At 40.1% G+C, this 16,974-nt stretch overlaps 1 protein-coding gene across 15 annotated transcripts in view; it reads left to right on the top strand.

Moving 5' to 3' along the window:
• The window catches only part of NCOR1 (nuclear receptor corepressor 1), a 183,432-nt gene that overhangs the window by 150,159 nt on the left and 16,299 nt on the right, over window positions 1-16,974 (top strand). For 13 of the 15 annotated variants that reach the window (XM_063656590.1, XM_063656592.1, XM_063656586.1 and 10 more), the window contains 6 exons: window positions 2,401-2,566; window positions 2,778-3,271; window positions 5,954-6,082; window positions 6,487-6,644; window positions 6,814-7,037; window positions 15,530-15,673. In XM_063656590.1, the coding sequence (XP_063512660.1) occupies window positions 2,401-2,566; window positions 2,778-3,271; window positions 5,954-6,082; window positions 6,487-6,644; window positions 6,814-7,037; window positions 15,530-15,673 (1,315 nt within the window). The remainder of the gene's footprint in view (window positions 1-2,400; window positions 2,567-2,777; window positions 3,272-5,953; window positions 6,083-6,486; window positions 6,645-6,813; window positions 7,038-15,529; window positions 15,674-16,974) is intronic. The other 2 variants (XM_063656595.1, XM_054456642.2) reach the window with 1 other exon arrangement.

Raw genomic sequence — 16,974 nt, 5'->3', positions numbered from 1 at the left:
GATGAGTGAAAGCAAAGGGATAATGATTTTAGACATACAGGTTGAATATCTCAAATGCTTGGAACCAGGATTTTTTCGGATTTTGGAATATTGGCATTATGCCAGTTGGACATCCCTAATCCAAAAATAATGAAGTTTGAAATGCTCCAGTGAGCGTTTACTTTGAGTGTCTTGTCAGCTAAAAAGTTTTGGATATTGGAGCATTTCTGACTTGGATTTGGGATGCCCAGCCTATACTTAATCTCATGTGTCCATGGGGAATCTTTTTTATCCATGGTATACGTGCCCTTTTCAGTTCTTTTAATTAAATCATTGACCATATCTGTATTGTAAGATACTCTGATCTAGTACTCAGAAGAAAAGACAGAGCTTGGAGATACTGATTTAGGAGTCACATACAAGAGCTGAAGCTATGGCTTGAATGAAATTTCCAAGGGGCAAGAGTATGAAAAGAAGAGTAGGTCAATCTTTAGATATTACCAGGAGAGTTAATCTAGGTCAGGGCAAAAGGAAGCAGAGACGTGGTCAGAGAGTTAGGTGCAGAACCAAAGGGCGCAGTGGCAGAAGGTTGTCACATTGATATTGTCATAGGAAACAAACCTTTGAAATCAATATGAATGGCAATATATGGAAGGAGCCAAAAGTGAGTCATCATATTTGGTCCAGTAATATCATTTCTTAGGAGTTAAATAATTCAATGGTTGCAAAGCTCAAACACATTTAGCTATAACTACTTCACCCAGAGGATCTTGTATAATCTATGTATAGTAAGATTATCTATGTATCTTTATCTGTGTACAATAAAAATCACTTAAGAATCTGACTATAGGAAATGCTTTAATGAATTGTAAGGCAGAACTGTAATATTGATTCCATGTTAATTGCATAAAACATGGAAAATTGATTTAAGAAACCCTCATACAAATGATACATAACTTTGGTAGAGACTAGATTTTTAAAATGTTTGTGATCCTACTGATGAACAAAATTTATATTTAAGGCACAAAGATACCATTTCTCTGCATCAGACATGTAAGAAAGTTGATAAATATTGTGTTGGAGTTTCTGCAGAAACAGACACTCATGTTGTCAATGGCAGTGTAAATTGGTGTAGCCTCTGTGGAGATAAAAATTTTAAATACTCTTTTGTCTAGTAATTCCACGTCTAGGAATATATCCCATAGAAATACTCAGATAAGCAGGGCATGGTGGCTCATGCCTATAATCCCAGCTACTCAGGAGGCCAAGGCAGGAGGATTGCTTGAGGCCAGGAATTCAAGACCAGCCTCAGCAACATGGTGAGACCCTGTCTCTAAAATATATGTATAAAAAATTAGCCAGGAGCCGTGGTGTGCACCTGTAGTCCTAGCTACTCAGGAGGATGAAGTAGGATGATCCCTTGAAGCCAGGAGTTTGAGGCTGCAGTGAGCTATGGAGTGTCAACTGCACTCCATCCTGGGTGACAGAGTGTGACGCTGTCTCTTAAAAATTTTTTAATTTAATTAAAAAAATAAATATTCATATAAGCTGATGAATGGTTAGAAGGGAGAAAACTGCTGAGAAGCCTGGCTGAGGTGGTGGTGTCTGTGAGAAGAGGGGTGTGTGCTAAAACAGCTAGCTGTTATGAAGCCAGTGAGCATGTTAGAAGGTTGGAGTGAGGACACAGAACAAGATGAGGTGAAGAAGAAAGTGACTGGGGAGGGATTTGAGAGTTCAAAATCCTCTGCGTGAAGTAGTTCTTACCAAGTCCAAGCTCTGACTTGGTTATGGGAGAGTTAAGAGTTAAGTGAACAAAAACATACCAAATATTATAGAAGTGTAATTGTGGGAGCCAAGTTTTTTTTGGGAAGATAATGTGAATGATTTCATTTCAAAAGAGCTTGCTGAGAGAAAAAGTCACCTGTGAAGGGGACAGTGAAGAAGTGAAGCAGGCCAAACTGTGGTTGAATGAAACAGTCTTAAACCCTAGTGTAGCAGTGGTATATTATTTTCATTATGATTCTTAGAAAGTTGTGCCTGATTAGATTTTGGAAATCATATACACACTAGAGTTTGAGGAAAAATCAGAAAGATGAACTTATATGATTTGTAGTAGTACTTCTTGTTGGTGCTGTTTTATTTCTGGAATCAAGATTGAAATTTATCAGAGAAATGGAAATGACAATAAATGATGGCTGATGTTTTGTTTCAAGTTACTGCTGCGGTTTTATTGCATCTTTATTTGGAAACTTTTAGAACATATTTCTGGAAAGGCCAGAAAGTAGACTATCACGTTTCTTATCTTGTTTTTCTTTTTTCTATTTAGGTATGTTAGGAAATAAACAATCCATAAGCATTGCTTCCTTTTGTCTGTGGCTTCCTCCTTACGTCTTTGTTTCTTTTTCTTTTTCACCTCTGTAGGCTCAGAACAGCCTGGCCGACCTGGCAGTCATGGATATGTTCGCTCCCCTTCCCCTTCAGTAAGAACTCAGGAGACCATGTTGCAACAGAGACCCAGTGTTTTCCAAGGAACCAATGGAACCAGTGTAATCACACCTTTGGATCCAACTGCTCAGCTACGAATCATGTCAGTCTCTTGTACATATTTTGACAAAAAAAAGTCTCTTGCATATACATTTTAAAATTAGTGACTGCAGTAGTCTAAGTATAGTCATGCTTTTCTGCCCATGCCATGAAACCTTTTTTTGTTGTTGTTGCAGTTTGTCCTTCCATCTCCCCACCACATTCCCAGCAAATGGTCTTCCCTTCACAGAGCTGTGATTTGGTTTTATTTACAGGCCACTGCCTGCTGGGGGCCCTTCAATAAGCCAAGGCCTGCCAGCCTCCCGTTACAACACTGCTGCGGATGCCCTGGCTGCTCTTGTGGATGCTGCAGCTTCTGCACCCCAGATGGATGTGTCCAAAACAAAAGAGAGTAAGCATGAAGCTGCCAGGTTAGAAGAAAATTTGAGAAGCAGGTCAGCAGCAGTTAGTGAACAGCAGCAGCTAGAGCAGAAAACCCTGGAGGTGGAGAAGAGATCTGTTCAGTGTTTATACACTTCTTCAGCCTTTCCAAGTGGCAAGCCCCAGCCTCATTCTTCAGTAGTTTATTCTGAGGCTGGGAAAGATAAAGGGCCTCCTCCAAAATCCAGATATGAGGAAGAGCTAAGGACCCGAGGGAAGACTACCATTACTGCAGCTAACTTCATAGACGTGATCATCACCCGGCAAATTGCCTCGGACAAGGATGCGAGGGAACGTGGCTCTCAAAGTTCAGACTCTTCTAGTAGCTGTATGTATCTCAATCCGAGTTTCACAATGTGATGTCTGAGTAAAGAATTACTTTATTCTTTAGGTCAAGTAGAACTATATGGTATTTAAAAATCCTAATGGTTGATAGTAAATGTAATGCAAAAATGTATCTTCTGCTGTTTTTATGATTATTTAAATATCCCAGTTTCCTACATATAAGCCTATCAATGTATCTTCCACAAGAAAACTGTATCATTCATGTAATTAAATTTGGAAACTAGAAGGCAGACCTTACTAACATATTTAGGCATCTGAAAGGTAATGGATATATCGCCAGGCTCTGTGCTACTGAGGTGTAATTTCTCAGGAAGCATTTGCTAGGACATGGTTCTATATTTATGCCAATACCCCAAAGCCTCTAATATCCTTTTTCTAAGTCACAGATTTTTAAAAGTGAGACTACCTATTATGGGTAATTGGTATTTATATTGCATCTTTTTTGCAAGTTGGATTTTGTTCAAGTCTGGTTAGTCATTATGATGGCTACACTGCAAATCTGTTAGAATTCACAGGTCTACATTAAAATGCTAGAAAAGTTACTTTTTAAATTTTCTTTTAAACTATTGCCTCAATTCTATGTGGAATTGCAGAAAGAACAAGCAAATATTTAAATAAGCATCTGCTAATACTGGAAGTAATTTAATCATACATAGTCATCTTACTGTTATCTCCATTGAATAAATTCAGTAGAGTTAGACATCATGAAAAAAAAAATGATTTCTCATGCTCCAGAATGCAGTGTGCAGTTCTTTTGATCTCTGAGTATCCACTAGCTTAATTATAATTTGTTTACGTCATATCTACCGCATTGCTGAGGCTTTTAGAGAGTTAGTGTTGTGTAGACAAAAGACTTCTTTTAACCTGAGATTAGGAAAATCTGCAATATAGATTTTCTGCATGCAGAAAATTGCTAGCTGAGAAAGAGATATTCTGTAGTTGTATGAATAGGTCTTTTGAAGGGAAGTTGCCGGCACACTGGGGGATCCCACCTGGGCTTATTGAATGGTATAGTACATGGGTTCCTTAATCATTGGATTAAACATTTCTTTTCAGTTTGCATCACAAACCAAACCTTACTGTAGGAATTTGATTTTCAGAAGGTGTGAAAATAGAAAGCTCATCTTTTCTGAGTGTCCATGTCTCTGTGTGTGGTTATCTTTTTTATCACTGGTCAGTGAATTCCATGATGTCCAAAGGCTATGTACAGTTCTTCAGTGTGGTTTTCAGTTTGACTCTTGAGAGCCTTCCTCATCCTGAAGGTGAAGTCCATTGCCATAGTCTTGCCCCTTAAGGCTTCAAGAACAATGTGAACACGGTTCGAATTCCGACTTTCTACTGAGTGAATATTGGAAGTTGTAAGCAGATTTAGGATGTTGAATACATAAACAGTGATTCCTAAGTGTACTAGAACCCAGGTAGCTGCAGTTTCCATGACCTGGTGGGGATAGGAAGGACTGTTGAGTACCAGAGGAGCAGGTGGTGGCTAGGGAGCAGAGTTCATTCCCACCTGCTGCATCTGTGTCCAGCCCAGGGCCATGCACCCTTTGGAGCTCTTGACAGTGCTCTCAGATTCTGTAGTGTAGTTTGTGGATGTGAAGAGCCCTCTGAATTCAGAGGTTCCTGAGCAGGCGGTTACATTTGCTCCCAGCTGTCAGCTCTGAGGCCATGGCAGGACTGTAAAAAGCTGCCTGTTAGCCCCACTGCATAGCCCCTCTGTTTACTTGGGAACTGCATCTTAGAGGAGGTCCTTTTCTGATGTGGGTATCCTCCAGAGTTGGTTGACATCCTCCCTTTCTGGGAATATATTTCCCTTCAGACATTCTCTACCATTTCTGGTTATTTTCACAATGTAACACAGTGCTAAAAAATTATTAATGTTTGGAGTAACTTTTGTTAGCAATACTCCGGTTATTTGAGAAAATCATTATATAGTGTTATATAATCCATAGCTTTAAAATCATCATGGTGGTCAATGAAGCAGCTTTATAGCCTCAGCGTTTTTCTAAGAACAGAGTGTCCCACAGAATTGGAATCATTGGAATCAGTTATTGAGATCTACACCCTCATTTGTTTATTAACCTCTTCCATAAATGTTTCCCTGGTGATTTCTTTTCCAGCTCCCAGGAAAATATCATAAATCTGTTCTCTGTTCTGCCTCATTCCAGTGTTTATTATTGGGCTTTAAAACATGTCTTTTTTTTTTTTTTTTTTGAGACGGAGTTTCGCTCTTGTTGCCCAGGATGGAGTGCAATGACACAATCTCAGCTCACCACAACCTTCGCCTTCCGGGTTCAAGCGATTCTTCGGCCTCAGCCTCCCGAGTAGCTGGGATTACAGGCATGAGCTACCACGCCCTACTAATTTTGTATTTTTTTTTAGTAGAGACAGGGTTTCTCCACGTTGGTCAGGCTGGTCTCAAACCCCCAACCTCAGGTGATCCACCTGCCTCGGCCTCCCAAAGTGCTGGGATTACAGGCATGAGCCACTGCACCCAGCCTAAAACATGTCTTAAAGCCCATAAAACTTCAGAAAACCCTCATTAACCTGGAATACCTTTGAACATGGTTGATCAGAATTGAAAATATGCTACAGGTGTGAAGAACTTAGACTTTAGAAACTTTTCCCAGGATTAGTTTTGAAATAAGATTTTCTTTTCTTAAAGTATCTTCTCACAGGTATGAAACACCTAGTGATGCTATTGAGGTGATAAGTCCTGCCAGCTCACCTGCGCCACCCCAGGAAAAACTGCAGACCTATCAGCCAGAGGTTGTTAAGGCAAATCAAGCCGAAAGTATGTTTTCTTAAGCTACCATTTACATGTTTTCATATTTGCATTTATCATTTGCTTGTAATTATCTGTCTAGACCATAGTAAGAATTAACTTGTTTTGTTTGTTTTAGGGTAATCTTACATGAGCCTGCTTTAGAAACAGCTATCGATTCTTTTTTATTTTTTAATGGTACAGAAAATAGTTTATATTAATTTTGTTTGCTTACTTCTGCATTTATATTTTGTTCTACCAGTCCTCAGACTTCTTCAGTGAATAATTTTTTTTTTCCAAAATTAAGATAAGTTCTTTGTTTGGAGCTATGTACCACATCCTTTCATGTGTTCTTCTGAATTATATTTAATCTTTGATAATGAGTGAAAAGCACAGACATTCCTGGAGTAAGACATCTATGTGTTCTCTACTAGATGATCCTACCAGACAATATGAAGGACCATTACATCACTATCGACCACAGCAGGAATCACCATCTCCCCAACAACAGCTGCCCCCTTCTTCACAGGCAGAGGGAATGGGGCAAGTGCCCAGGACCCATCGGCTGATCACACTTGCTGATCACATCTGTGTAAGTTTTTCATTATTCTTATTAGTTAATTTTTCTTTTTTGATCATGGGGAAAGCAGATTTCATATAGAAAAAGAAATTTATAATAAAGATATCTAGATTTCTTAATACTATTTTTTTTTTGCAAGTACTCAATGAATTTTACCACTTCCTTCATTTCTCATTCACAGCAAATTATCACACAAGATTTTGCTAGAAATCAAGTTTCCTCGCAGACTCCCCAGCAGCCTCCTACTTCTACATTCCAGAACTCACCATCTGCTTTGGTGTCTACACCTGTGAGGACTAAAACATCAAACCGTTACAGCCCAGAATCCCAGGCTCAGTCTGTCCATCATCAAAGACCAGGTTCAAGGGTCTCTCCAGAAAATCTTGTGGACAAATCCAGGGGAAGGTATGATGTTTATTCCAAATTATATATAAATTTCCCAACAGTAAAACAAATGGAATATATCTACAGGATAAGGAATTTGTTTCCCACAACTAAAGTTCATTTGCCTTTATTCCCAGGAAAGTGTAAATGAGCTTTCTTCCCCCTGCATATTATTCTTAGAATGTCCACTGTCTTGGCATTTGGTACTATGACTTTGTAATGTATATTCAAAAGATGATTATATTCTGTGTGTTGGTTTGTAAAGACAGTTAAGAAGAATGTGTAGTTTGGTAGTGGTTTGGGGACACTTCAGTGGTCCTTCCGAATAATACCTCTCATATTTATCTGTCTCAATGGTTTCTACTGGGTCAGCATCAGTAGAAGTTTAAGAAGATGATATTGGCCAGGCATAGTGGCTTATACCTATAATGCCAGCACTTTGGGAGGCTGAGGCAGGAGGATTGCTTGAGCCCAGGAATTTGAGACCAGCCTGGGCAACAAAGTGAGATCTCATTTCTACAAAAAAAAAGTTTATATATATATATTTTTTGTTTGTTTGTTTGCTTGCTTCTGCATTTATATTTTATTCTAGTCCTCAGACTTCTGTCGGTGAATAATTATATATATATGTATAGATATACACTCATATATATACACATACACATATATATTTTAAGGTGACCTTAAATAAAGGAAAGGGAAGCCAATAGTGGCATCATGAGTGGAAACATGTTGTATGCCAGGGCTCTCTGATAAAGAGCATATCTTCTTATCTGATAGTCTGTGTTTGGTTAAAATAAAGTGGACACAGGATTCTTGCTTCAAAGTGGTAGACTAAACATTAGCAAATGTTAAATTATAGTTAACAAGCACAAAGGGAAATAAATTTAAGAATGCTGAGAAGGCTGGGCATGGTGGCTCACACCTGTAATCCCAGCACTTTGGGAGGCCAAGCTGGGTGCATCATCTGAAGTCAGGAGCTCAAGACCAGCCTGGCCAACATGGTGAAACCCCGTCTCTACAAAAATACAAAAAAAAAATTAGCCAGGCATGATGGCAGGTGCCTGTAATCCCAGCTACTCAGAAGGCTGAGGCAGAAGAATCGCTTGAACCTGGGTGGAAGAATCACTTGAACCCGAGATCATGCCATTGCACTGCAGCCTGGGCGACAGAGCGAGACTCCATCTCAAAAAAAAAAAAGATAAAAAGAATGCTGAGAACAAGACTGAGATATGGGCAGATCAAAGATTCTGGCAAATACCTGGAAGACATAGAGGACAGATGAGCCAGAGTAATGGAAGCCATGGCTCAGAGCCCGAGAAAGAGAAATCTGTAGCAGAAGTGATTCTCCAGCCTACCTACCAACCCATCAAAGTGAGCAAAGAGCAGAAAGAAGAATATAAATAAGAAGCTAAATGGTCTTCTTTTTAAAAAAAAATTATTGTGGAAAATATCAAATACATACAAAAGTAGAGAGAACAAGTATAATACACCTCTAGGTATCCATCACCCAATTTTGGTAATCATCAGAGTATGACGAGTTTTGTTTCATTTTTATCCCCACTTGCCCCAACCCCCAAACTGTATAATTTCGAAGCAAATCTCGGACTTAGTCATTAGAAGCAGCTGGATAACCTTAAGGATAAGATGAAAGCACATTTATTCCCTTTCAGCCAAAACAAAACCAAAAAAAGAAAAGAAATGCAATTATCAAAGAAAAATGGAAAACTATATAGCATTGTCATGGTCCATTCCTGATGAAAATGTTTACACAATCTGTGGTGTTAGAAAACGGCATCAACTGATTTTCATTTTATTTATTTATTTAACTTTCATTTTAAGTTCAGGAGTACATGTGCAGGTTTATTATATAGGTAAACTTGTGTCGTGGGGGTTTGTTGTAAAGATTATTTTGTCACCCAGGTATTAAGCCTGGTACCCATTAGTTATTTGTTCCTGAGCCGCCTCCTCCCACCCTCCACCCTCCAGTAGGCCCTAGTGTGTGTTGTTCTCTTCCATGTGTCCGTGTGTTCTCACCATTTAGCTCCCACTTATAAGTGAGAACACGTGGTATTTGGTTTTCTGTTCTTGCGTTAGTTTGCTAAGTATAATGGCCTCCAGCTCCATCCATGTCCCTGAAAAGGACAGGAGCTCATTCTTTTTCGTGGCTGCATAGTATTCCATGGTGTATATGTACCACATTGTCTTTATCCAGTCAGTCACTGATGGGCATTTGGGTTGATGCCATGTCTTTGCTGTTGTCAATAGTGCTACAGTGAACATACATGTGCATGTGTCTTTATAATAGAATGATTTATATTCCTTTGGGTATATACCCAGTAATGGGATTGTTGGGTTGAGTGGTAGTTCTGCATTTAGGTCTTTGAGGAATTTCCACAGTGTCTTCCACAGTGGTTGAACTAATTTACACTCCCACCAACAGTGTATAAGTGTTCCATTTTCTCCACAGTCTTGCCAGGATCTGTTATTTTTTCACTTTTTAATAGCCATTCTGACTGGTGTGAGATGGTGTCTCATTTTGGTTTTGATTTGCACTTACTCTTTTTTTTTTTTTTTTTTAAAGAGAGTCTTGCCCTGTTGTCCAGGCTAGAGTGCAGTGGTGTGATCTTAGCTCACTGCAACCTCCACCTCCCAGGTTCAAGTGATTCTCCTGCCTCAGCCTCCTAAGTAGCTAAGATTACAGGCTCCTGCTACCATACCTGGTTAATTTTTGTATTTTTAGTAGAGACAGGGTTTCACTATGTTGGCCAGGCTGGTCTCGAACTCCTGACCTCAGCTGATCTACCCGCCTCAGCTTCCCAAAGTGGTGGGATTACAGGCATGAGCCACTGCACCTGGCTTGATTTGCACTTCTCTAATGATCAGTGATATTGAGCTTTTTTTTCATATGCTTCTTGGCTGCATATATGTCTTCTTTTGAAAAGTGTCTGTTCATGTCCTTTGCCTACTCTCTTTTTTATCTCATTCTGTTTGCCCAGGCTGGATTTCAGTGGCGCAGTCTCGGCTCACAGCACCCTCAACCCTCCCAGGCTCAGGTGATTGTCCCACCTCAGCCTCCCAAGTAGCTGGGATTACAGGCACACGCCCCACACTCGCTTTACCCGCTCTTTAATGGAGTTGTTTTTTTCTTGTAAATTTGTTTAAGCTCTTTATACATGCTGGATATTAGACCTTTGTCAGGTGCATAGTTTGCAAAATTTTTCTCCCATTCTGTAGGTTGTCTGTTCACTCTGTTGACAGTTTCCTTTTCTGTGCAGAAGCTCTTTAAATTAGATCCCATTTGTCAATTTTTGCTTTTGTTCCAGTTGCTTTTGGTGTCTTTGTTATGAAATCTTTGTCCCTGCCTATGTCCTGAAAGATATTTCCTAGGTTGTCTTCCAAGGTTTTTATAGTTTTGTTTTTTTTTTTTTACATTTAAGTCTTTAATCCATCTTGAGTTAATTTTAATATATGGTATAAAGAAGGATCCTAGTTTCAGTCTTTTGCATGTGATAGCCAGTTATCCCAGCACCATTTATTGATAGGGAATCCTTTCCTCATTGCTTGTTTTTGTTAGGTTTGTCAAAGATCAGACAGTTGTAGGTGTGAGGCCTTATTTCTGGGTTCTCTGTTCTGTTCCATTGGTCTGTGTGTCTTATCTTTGTACCAGTACAATGCTGTTTCGGTTACTGTAGCCCTGTATTATAGTTTGAAGTCAGGTAGTATGACACCTACAGCTTTATTCTTTTTGCTTAGTATTGCCTTGGCTATTCGGGCTCTTTTTTGGATCTGTATGAATTTTAAAATAGTTTTTTCTAGTTCTGTGAAGAATGTCATTGGTAGTTTAATAGGAATAGCATTGAATTTGTGAATTGCATTGGGCAGTATGGCCATTTTAATGATATTGATTCTTCCTATCGATGAGCATGGAATGTTTTTTCATTTTTTATCTTTTCCTCTTTTATCTCTTTGAGAAGTGTTTTGTAGTTCCCCTTGTAGAGATCTTTCACCTCCCTGGTTAGCTGTATTCCTAGGTATTTTATTCTTTTTGTGGCAGTTGTGAATCGAATTGCGTTCCTTATTTGGCTCTTGGCTTGGCTCTCATTGGTGTATAGGAATGCTAGTGATTTTTTGCACACTGATGTATCCTGAGACTTTGCTGAAGTTGTTTATCAGCTTAAGGACCTTTGGGGCTGAGACTATGGAGTTTTCGAGATATGGGATTATGTCCTCTGCAAACAGAGATAGTTTGATTTCCTTTCTTCCTATTTGGATGCCCTTTCTTTTGTTCCCTTGCCTGATCACCCTGGTCAAGACTTCCAATAGGATGTTGAATAAAAGTGGTGACAGAGGGCATCCTTGTGTGCTGGCTTTCAAGAGGAATGCTTCCAGCTTTTGCCCATTCAGTATGATGTTGGCTGTGGGTTTTCATATATGGCTCTTCTATTATGTTGAGGTATGTTCCTTCAATATCTAGTTTACTGAGAGTTTTTAACATGAAAGGGTACTGAATTTTATTGAAAGCCTTTTCTGCATCTATTGAGATTTGTGTATATTGAACCAACCTTGCATCCTAGGGATAACATCTACTTGATTGTAGTGGATAAGCTTTTTAATGTTTTGCTGGATTTGGTTTGCCAGTATTTTGTTGAGGATTTTTGCATTGATGTTCATCAAGGATATTGGCCGGAAGTTTTCTTTTTATTGTTGTGTCTCTGCCAAGTTTTGGTATCAGGATGATGCTGGCCTCATAGAATGAGATAGGGAGGAGTCCTTCCGTAATGTTTGGAATATTTTCAGTAGGAATGGTGCCAGCTCTTTTTGTACATCTGGTAGAATTCAGCAGTGAATGTGTCTGGTCATGGGCTTTTTTTGGGTGGTAGGCTATTTATTACTGACTCAATTTCAGAGCACATTATTGGTCTGTTCAGGGAATCAGTTTTTTCCTGGTTCAGTTTTGGGAGGGTGTATGTGACCAGAAATTTATCCATTTCTTTTAGATTTCCTAGGTTATATGCATAAAGGTGTTCATAATATTTTCTTACGATTGTTTGTGTTTCTGTGGGGTCAGTGGTAATATTCCTTGTCACTTCTGATTGTGTTTATTTGAATCTTCTCTATTAGTCTTAGCTAGCAGTCTGTTTTATTAATTTTTTCTAAAAACCAGATTCTGAGGCCGGGCGCGGTGGCTCATGCCTGTAATCCCAGCACTTTTGGAGGCCGAGGCAGGCAGATCACGAGGTCAGGAGATCGAGACCATCCTGGCTAACACGGTGAAACCCCGTCTCTACTAAAAAAAAAAAAAGAAATACAAAAAATTAGCCAGGCGTGGTGGCCGGCATCTGTAGTTCCAGTTACTCAGGAGGCTGAGGCAGGAGAATGGCTTGAACCTGGGAGGCGGAGCTTGCAGTGAGCCAAGATCGCGCCACTGCACTCCAGCCTGGGCGACAGAGCGAGACTCCGTCTCAAAACAAAACAAAAACTAGCTCCTGAATTTGTTGATCTTTTGAGTGTTTTTTTGTGTCTGAATCTCCTTCAGTTCAGCTTCAGTTTTGGTTATTTTATTTATTTATTTATTTATTTTTTTTTGAGAAAGAGTTTCACTCTTGTTGTTCAGGCTGGAATGCAATGGCGCGATTTCAGCTCACCACAACGTCTGCCTCCCGGTTCAAGCAATTCTCTTGCCTCAGCCTCTCGAGTAGCTGGGATTACAGGCATGCGCCACCACCCCAGCTAATTTTGTATTTTTTTAGTAGAGACGGGGTTTCTCCACGTTGGTCAGGCTGGTCTCAAACTCCTGACCTCAGGTGATCCGCCTGCCTTGGCATCCCAAAGTGCTGGGATTACAGGTGTGAGCCACCGCACCTGGCAATTTTGGTTATTTCTTGCCTTCTGCTAGCTTTGGGATTTGTTTGCTCTTGGTTGTGATGTTAGCTTGTTAACTTGAGATCTTTCTAATTTTTTGATGTGGATATTTAGTGCTATAAATTTCCCTGTCAACACTGCCTTAGCTGTGTCCCAGAGATTCTGGAATGTTGTATCTTTGTTCTCATTAGTTTCAAAAAACTTGCTTTCTGCCTTTATTTCATTATGTACTCCGGGAGCAGGTTATTCAATTTCCATGTAATTGTATGTAGTGATTTTTATAAGCAAAACACAGAGGAGTTTCTCTGTAGTTCTAGAAAAGGATGTGATGCAATAAATCATAAAAATGGCTGACAGATATTGGGAGGTGAGGGTTGCATAGGAAAGAGATGTAGAAGTAAGGGTATGTGTGCTAATTTCTTCATTTTTAAAAAAGAAAATATAAAAGGCTGAAGTATGCTATGTAAAGGCAAAATGGACAAAATTAAAATAAAATAGGCAAGCCAGCACAGTGGCTGACACCTGTAATTTCAGTGCTTTGGGAGACCAAGGTGAGAGGATCACTTGAGGCCAGCAGTTCAAGACCAGCCTGGGCAACATAGTGAGACCCCCATCTCCACAAAAAAACTAAAAAATAAAATTGCCCAGGCATGGTGGCGTGCACCTGTAGTCCCAGCTACTTGGGAGCCTGAGGTGGGAGGATCACGTGAGCCCAGAAGTTGAGGCTGCAGTAAGCAGTGATTGTACTACTGCACTCTAGCCTGGGTGACAGAGGGAGACCCTGTCTCAAAAATAAAAATAAAAATAAAATGGGCAACAACAGCGAAGGCAAATCAAATTCTTCGTCTTTCATGGAAGAGAGTTAACAGATACTGTTTCAAGTTTTATAAATCAAAAAATACATGTTTAAGATTATTTACAGAGATTTGGAGGTAAACACCAAAACAACTTAAAAAAAAAAAGTGGCTATCTTGAACAACTGGATGGGCTGATTGGGAAAGGCCATAACAAATCATATTATAATTTTGCTTTAGTCTAATAGTCATAATTCCAGATGTTGAAAGTCACAGGTGGCTTTAATATGCATAATCGCTATGTCAAAAAATTTTAGGGGGGCCGTGTGTGGTGGCTCACGCCTGTAATCCCAGCACTTCAGGAGGCTGAGGCAGGTGGATCACTTGAGGTCAGGAGTTTGAGACCATCCTGGCCAACATGGTGAATCCCTGTCTCTAATAAAACTACAAAAATCAGCCAAGTGTGGTGGTGGCTACCTGTAATCCCAGCTATTTGGGAGGCTGAGGCACTAGAATCCTTTCAACCTGGGAGGTGGAGGTTGCAGTGAGCCAAGATCATGCTACTGCACTCCAGCCTGGGCGACAGAGCAAGACTCTGTCTTAAAAAAAAAAAAAAATTGAGGGTGTGGTGGTGCCAGGTGCTTGTAATTCCCATTACTTTTGGAGGCTGAGGTGGGAGTATTGCTTGAGCCCAGGAGTTTGAGGCCAGCAACATAGTGAGACCCCCTGTCTCTACAAAAAATTAAAAATGGGCCACCAGACATAATAAAACATAGAATAAAAATATTAGCTGGGCATGGTGACGCATGCCTGTAATCCCAGTTACTCGGGAGATGTAAGTGAGAGGATCACTTGAGCTCAAGAGTTTGAGGCTGCAGTGAGCTATGATTGCACTCCTGTACTCCAGCCTGGGCAACGAGCGGGACCCTGTCTCTAAAAAATAAAAATTGTAATAATAAGATAAATGGGCCAGGTGCGGTAGCTCATGCCTGTAATCCTAGCACTTTTGGAGGCCCAGGCAGGCAGATCACCTGAGGTCAGGAGGCCTAGCCAACATGGTGAAACCCCGTCTCTACTAAAAATACAAAAATTATCCGGGGTATGGTGGCACATGCCTGTAATTCCAATTCCAGCTACTTGGGAGGCTGAGGCAGGAGAATCGCTTGAACCTGGGAGGCAGAGGTTGCAGTGAGCTGATCACACCACTGCACTCCAGCCTGGGTGACAAAGCCAGACTCTGTCTCAAAAAAAAAAAGATAAATAGGTGGGAGCTAAACAGTGTGTCTATCTTATATTATTCTTACCAAATGGTATCCAGAGAAAAAATATATAATTGCAGAGAACCCCTCTGCCATAATATAGTGTAACTAGAACCTATGTTGACTCACCTGATAAAACTTCTTGGGTATCAGTTTAGTAGTGAAGTCCTTTATCTTTAACTTGATGATGAAAGAACTGGTCAGTCATGACTCAAAATAGGTAGGAAAACCCTTGAGGTTTCACCTGGACTAAGGAGCCAAGGGTGGGATGGTGTCTGATGTTGAAGGACATGCGGAGCCTCAAGGACGCAGCTTCTGCCACTGCTGCTGTCCGGGCAGCACTGTCTGATGACCTGACTCCTGGATCCACGGGGCGCGCATGGGTCAAGTGGCAGTAACACAGTGGTTTTTTGTTGTTGTTGTTTGTTTGTTTTAACTATGTATATAGTGAATACCTGAGGCAACTTTTTTTCTGATAGAAATTGGCAGCTTTTGCTCCTTCTCCTGAATGAAGTCATGAGTTAACAAGTTTCTCTTTAGGTAAGTCCCAGGTTAGCCTTTGAAACACAATCTAATATTTCACATGTTACAATAGTAGGCCTGGAAAATCCCCAGAGAGGAGTCACGTCTCTTCGGAGCCCTACGAGCCCATCTCCCCACCCCAGGTTCCGGTTGTGCATGAGAAACAGGACAGCTTGCTGCTCTTGTCTCAGAGGGGCGCAGAGCCTGCAGAGCAGAGGTAAGTGCGCTTCCTAGTGACAGCAACAATTCATGGCGTGGGTGCTTATGCTTTAACATTTCTTTCAGTTGTTGCGGTTTTTCTCAGAACTTTGGGCTTTTATGTCTGGATGCCATTCTCAGATTTGTCTCTTTTCCTACTCATCTAATGCTAGTGGATTTTAGCAAAAAGAAAATATTTATAATATCATATTTAAATAGATTAGAAAATAATTGTTCATTATTCTTGAAATTAAATCTTTCTAGATTTTTTTTTTTTTTTTAATGTTTTTGTCTAGGGGAAAGGGTCATCCATTGATTCAGCCAACATTTGAATGCTTACTGTTTACCAAGCACTGTGGACTCTGAATAGATTTAATCTTACCTATTTCTAACCCTGACCCCAACCCTATTAATTATTAAATTATCCCCATTTGACTAGATGCCTTTGAGTTGGCTCCTTACCAGTCAATCTCCATACCTCCACCTGAGTGATTTTTCTAAAACTCATGCAGAATCCAGCACCCAGACTTTAGCGTGGCATCTGAGTTCCTGGCATGACCAGGTGTATGCTGCCCATTCAGCTTCACTTCCCTCTGCATCACCCCTACACTGGAATCTCTGTCCAAATCGTGTTGCTTATTGTTCCCTGAATTCCTTTCTGTCCATAGTCATGCAGTTTGCCTAGTGCTGAACCCTCCACTGATGCACTGAAAGCCAGACATGTCACTTGCGTATGGTTGTACTGATACTAATGGGGAAGGGCCAGTTTTAAACGAAGGTCTTTCTAACTCCAAATTGCTAGTGCCTTTCTTACAATGTGTTGCTATTAATTTATTGCATTTATTCTTAGGGAGCTAAGCAGATATTGGTACTTTTCAATGAAATGAAAATCCATTTTTGGAGAGGGAGTGATGTTCAATTTAATTATACATTTCATCTTTCCCCCTATGTTTATTAGTGTTTTGAGGACAGGGACCATGTCCTATTCCTGTTCCTATCACCTTAATTGTCTTTCCTGGCATAGAGTACATGTTCTTGTGTTTGAATGATGAATGAATCCACACGATTGGATTAGGTTGTCAATAACCTATATTCTCTGTTCTCATCTCTGGCTCTAGCTAGATCCTTGGTGGCCTTGAGCTTTTAGGGAAACCTTGTTTTTTTAAAATGTGTTAGTATAGGAAGCTGCCAATAAAATATGAAACTCTTTATATTAAACTCAGCTCATTTGTTAGGTTGCTTGAAATGATTGTAACAAATAGGCAGTTTTATTCCTATACTGTTGTGTTCCAGTCCAGCTGTTGATTGCTTAGATATGAG

Source organism: Pongo pygmaeus, chromosome 19, assembly GCF_028885625.2.
Source record: "Pongo pygmaeus isolate AG05252 chromosome 19, NHGRI_mPonPyg2-v2.0_pri, whole genome shotgun sequence".
Lineage (NCBI taxonomy): Eukaryota > Metazoa > Chordata > Mammalia > Primates > Hominidae > Pongo > Pongo pygmaeus.
The sequence above is the reverse complement of the archived record's forward strand: the minus strand, read 5'-3'. Positions and strand labels throughout refer to the sequence as shown.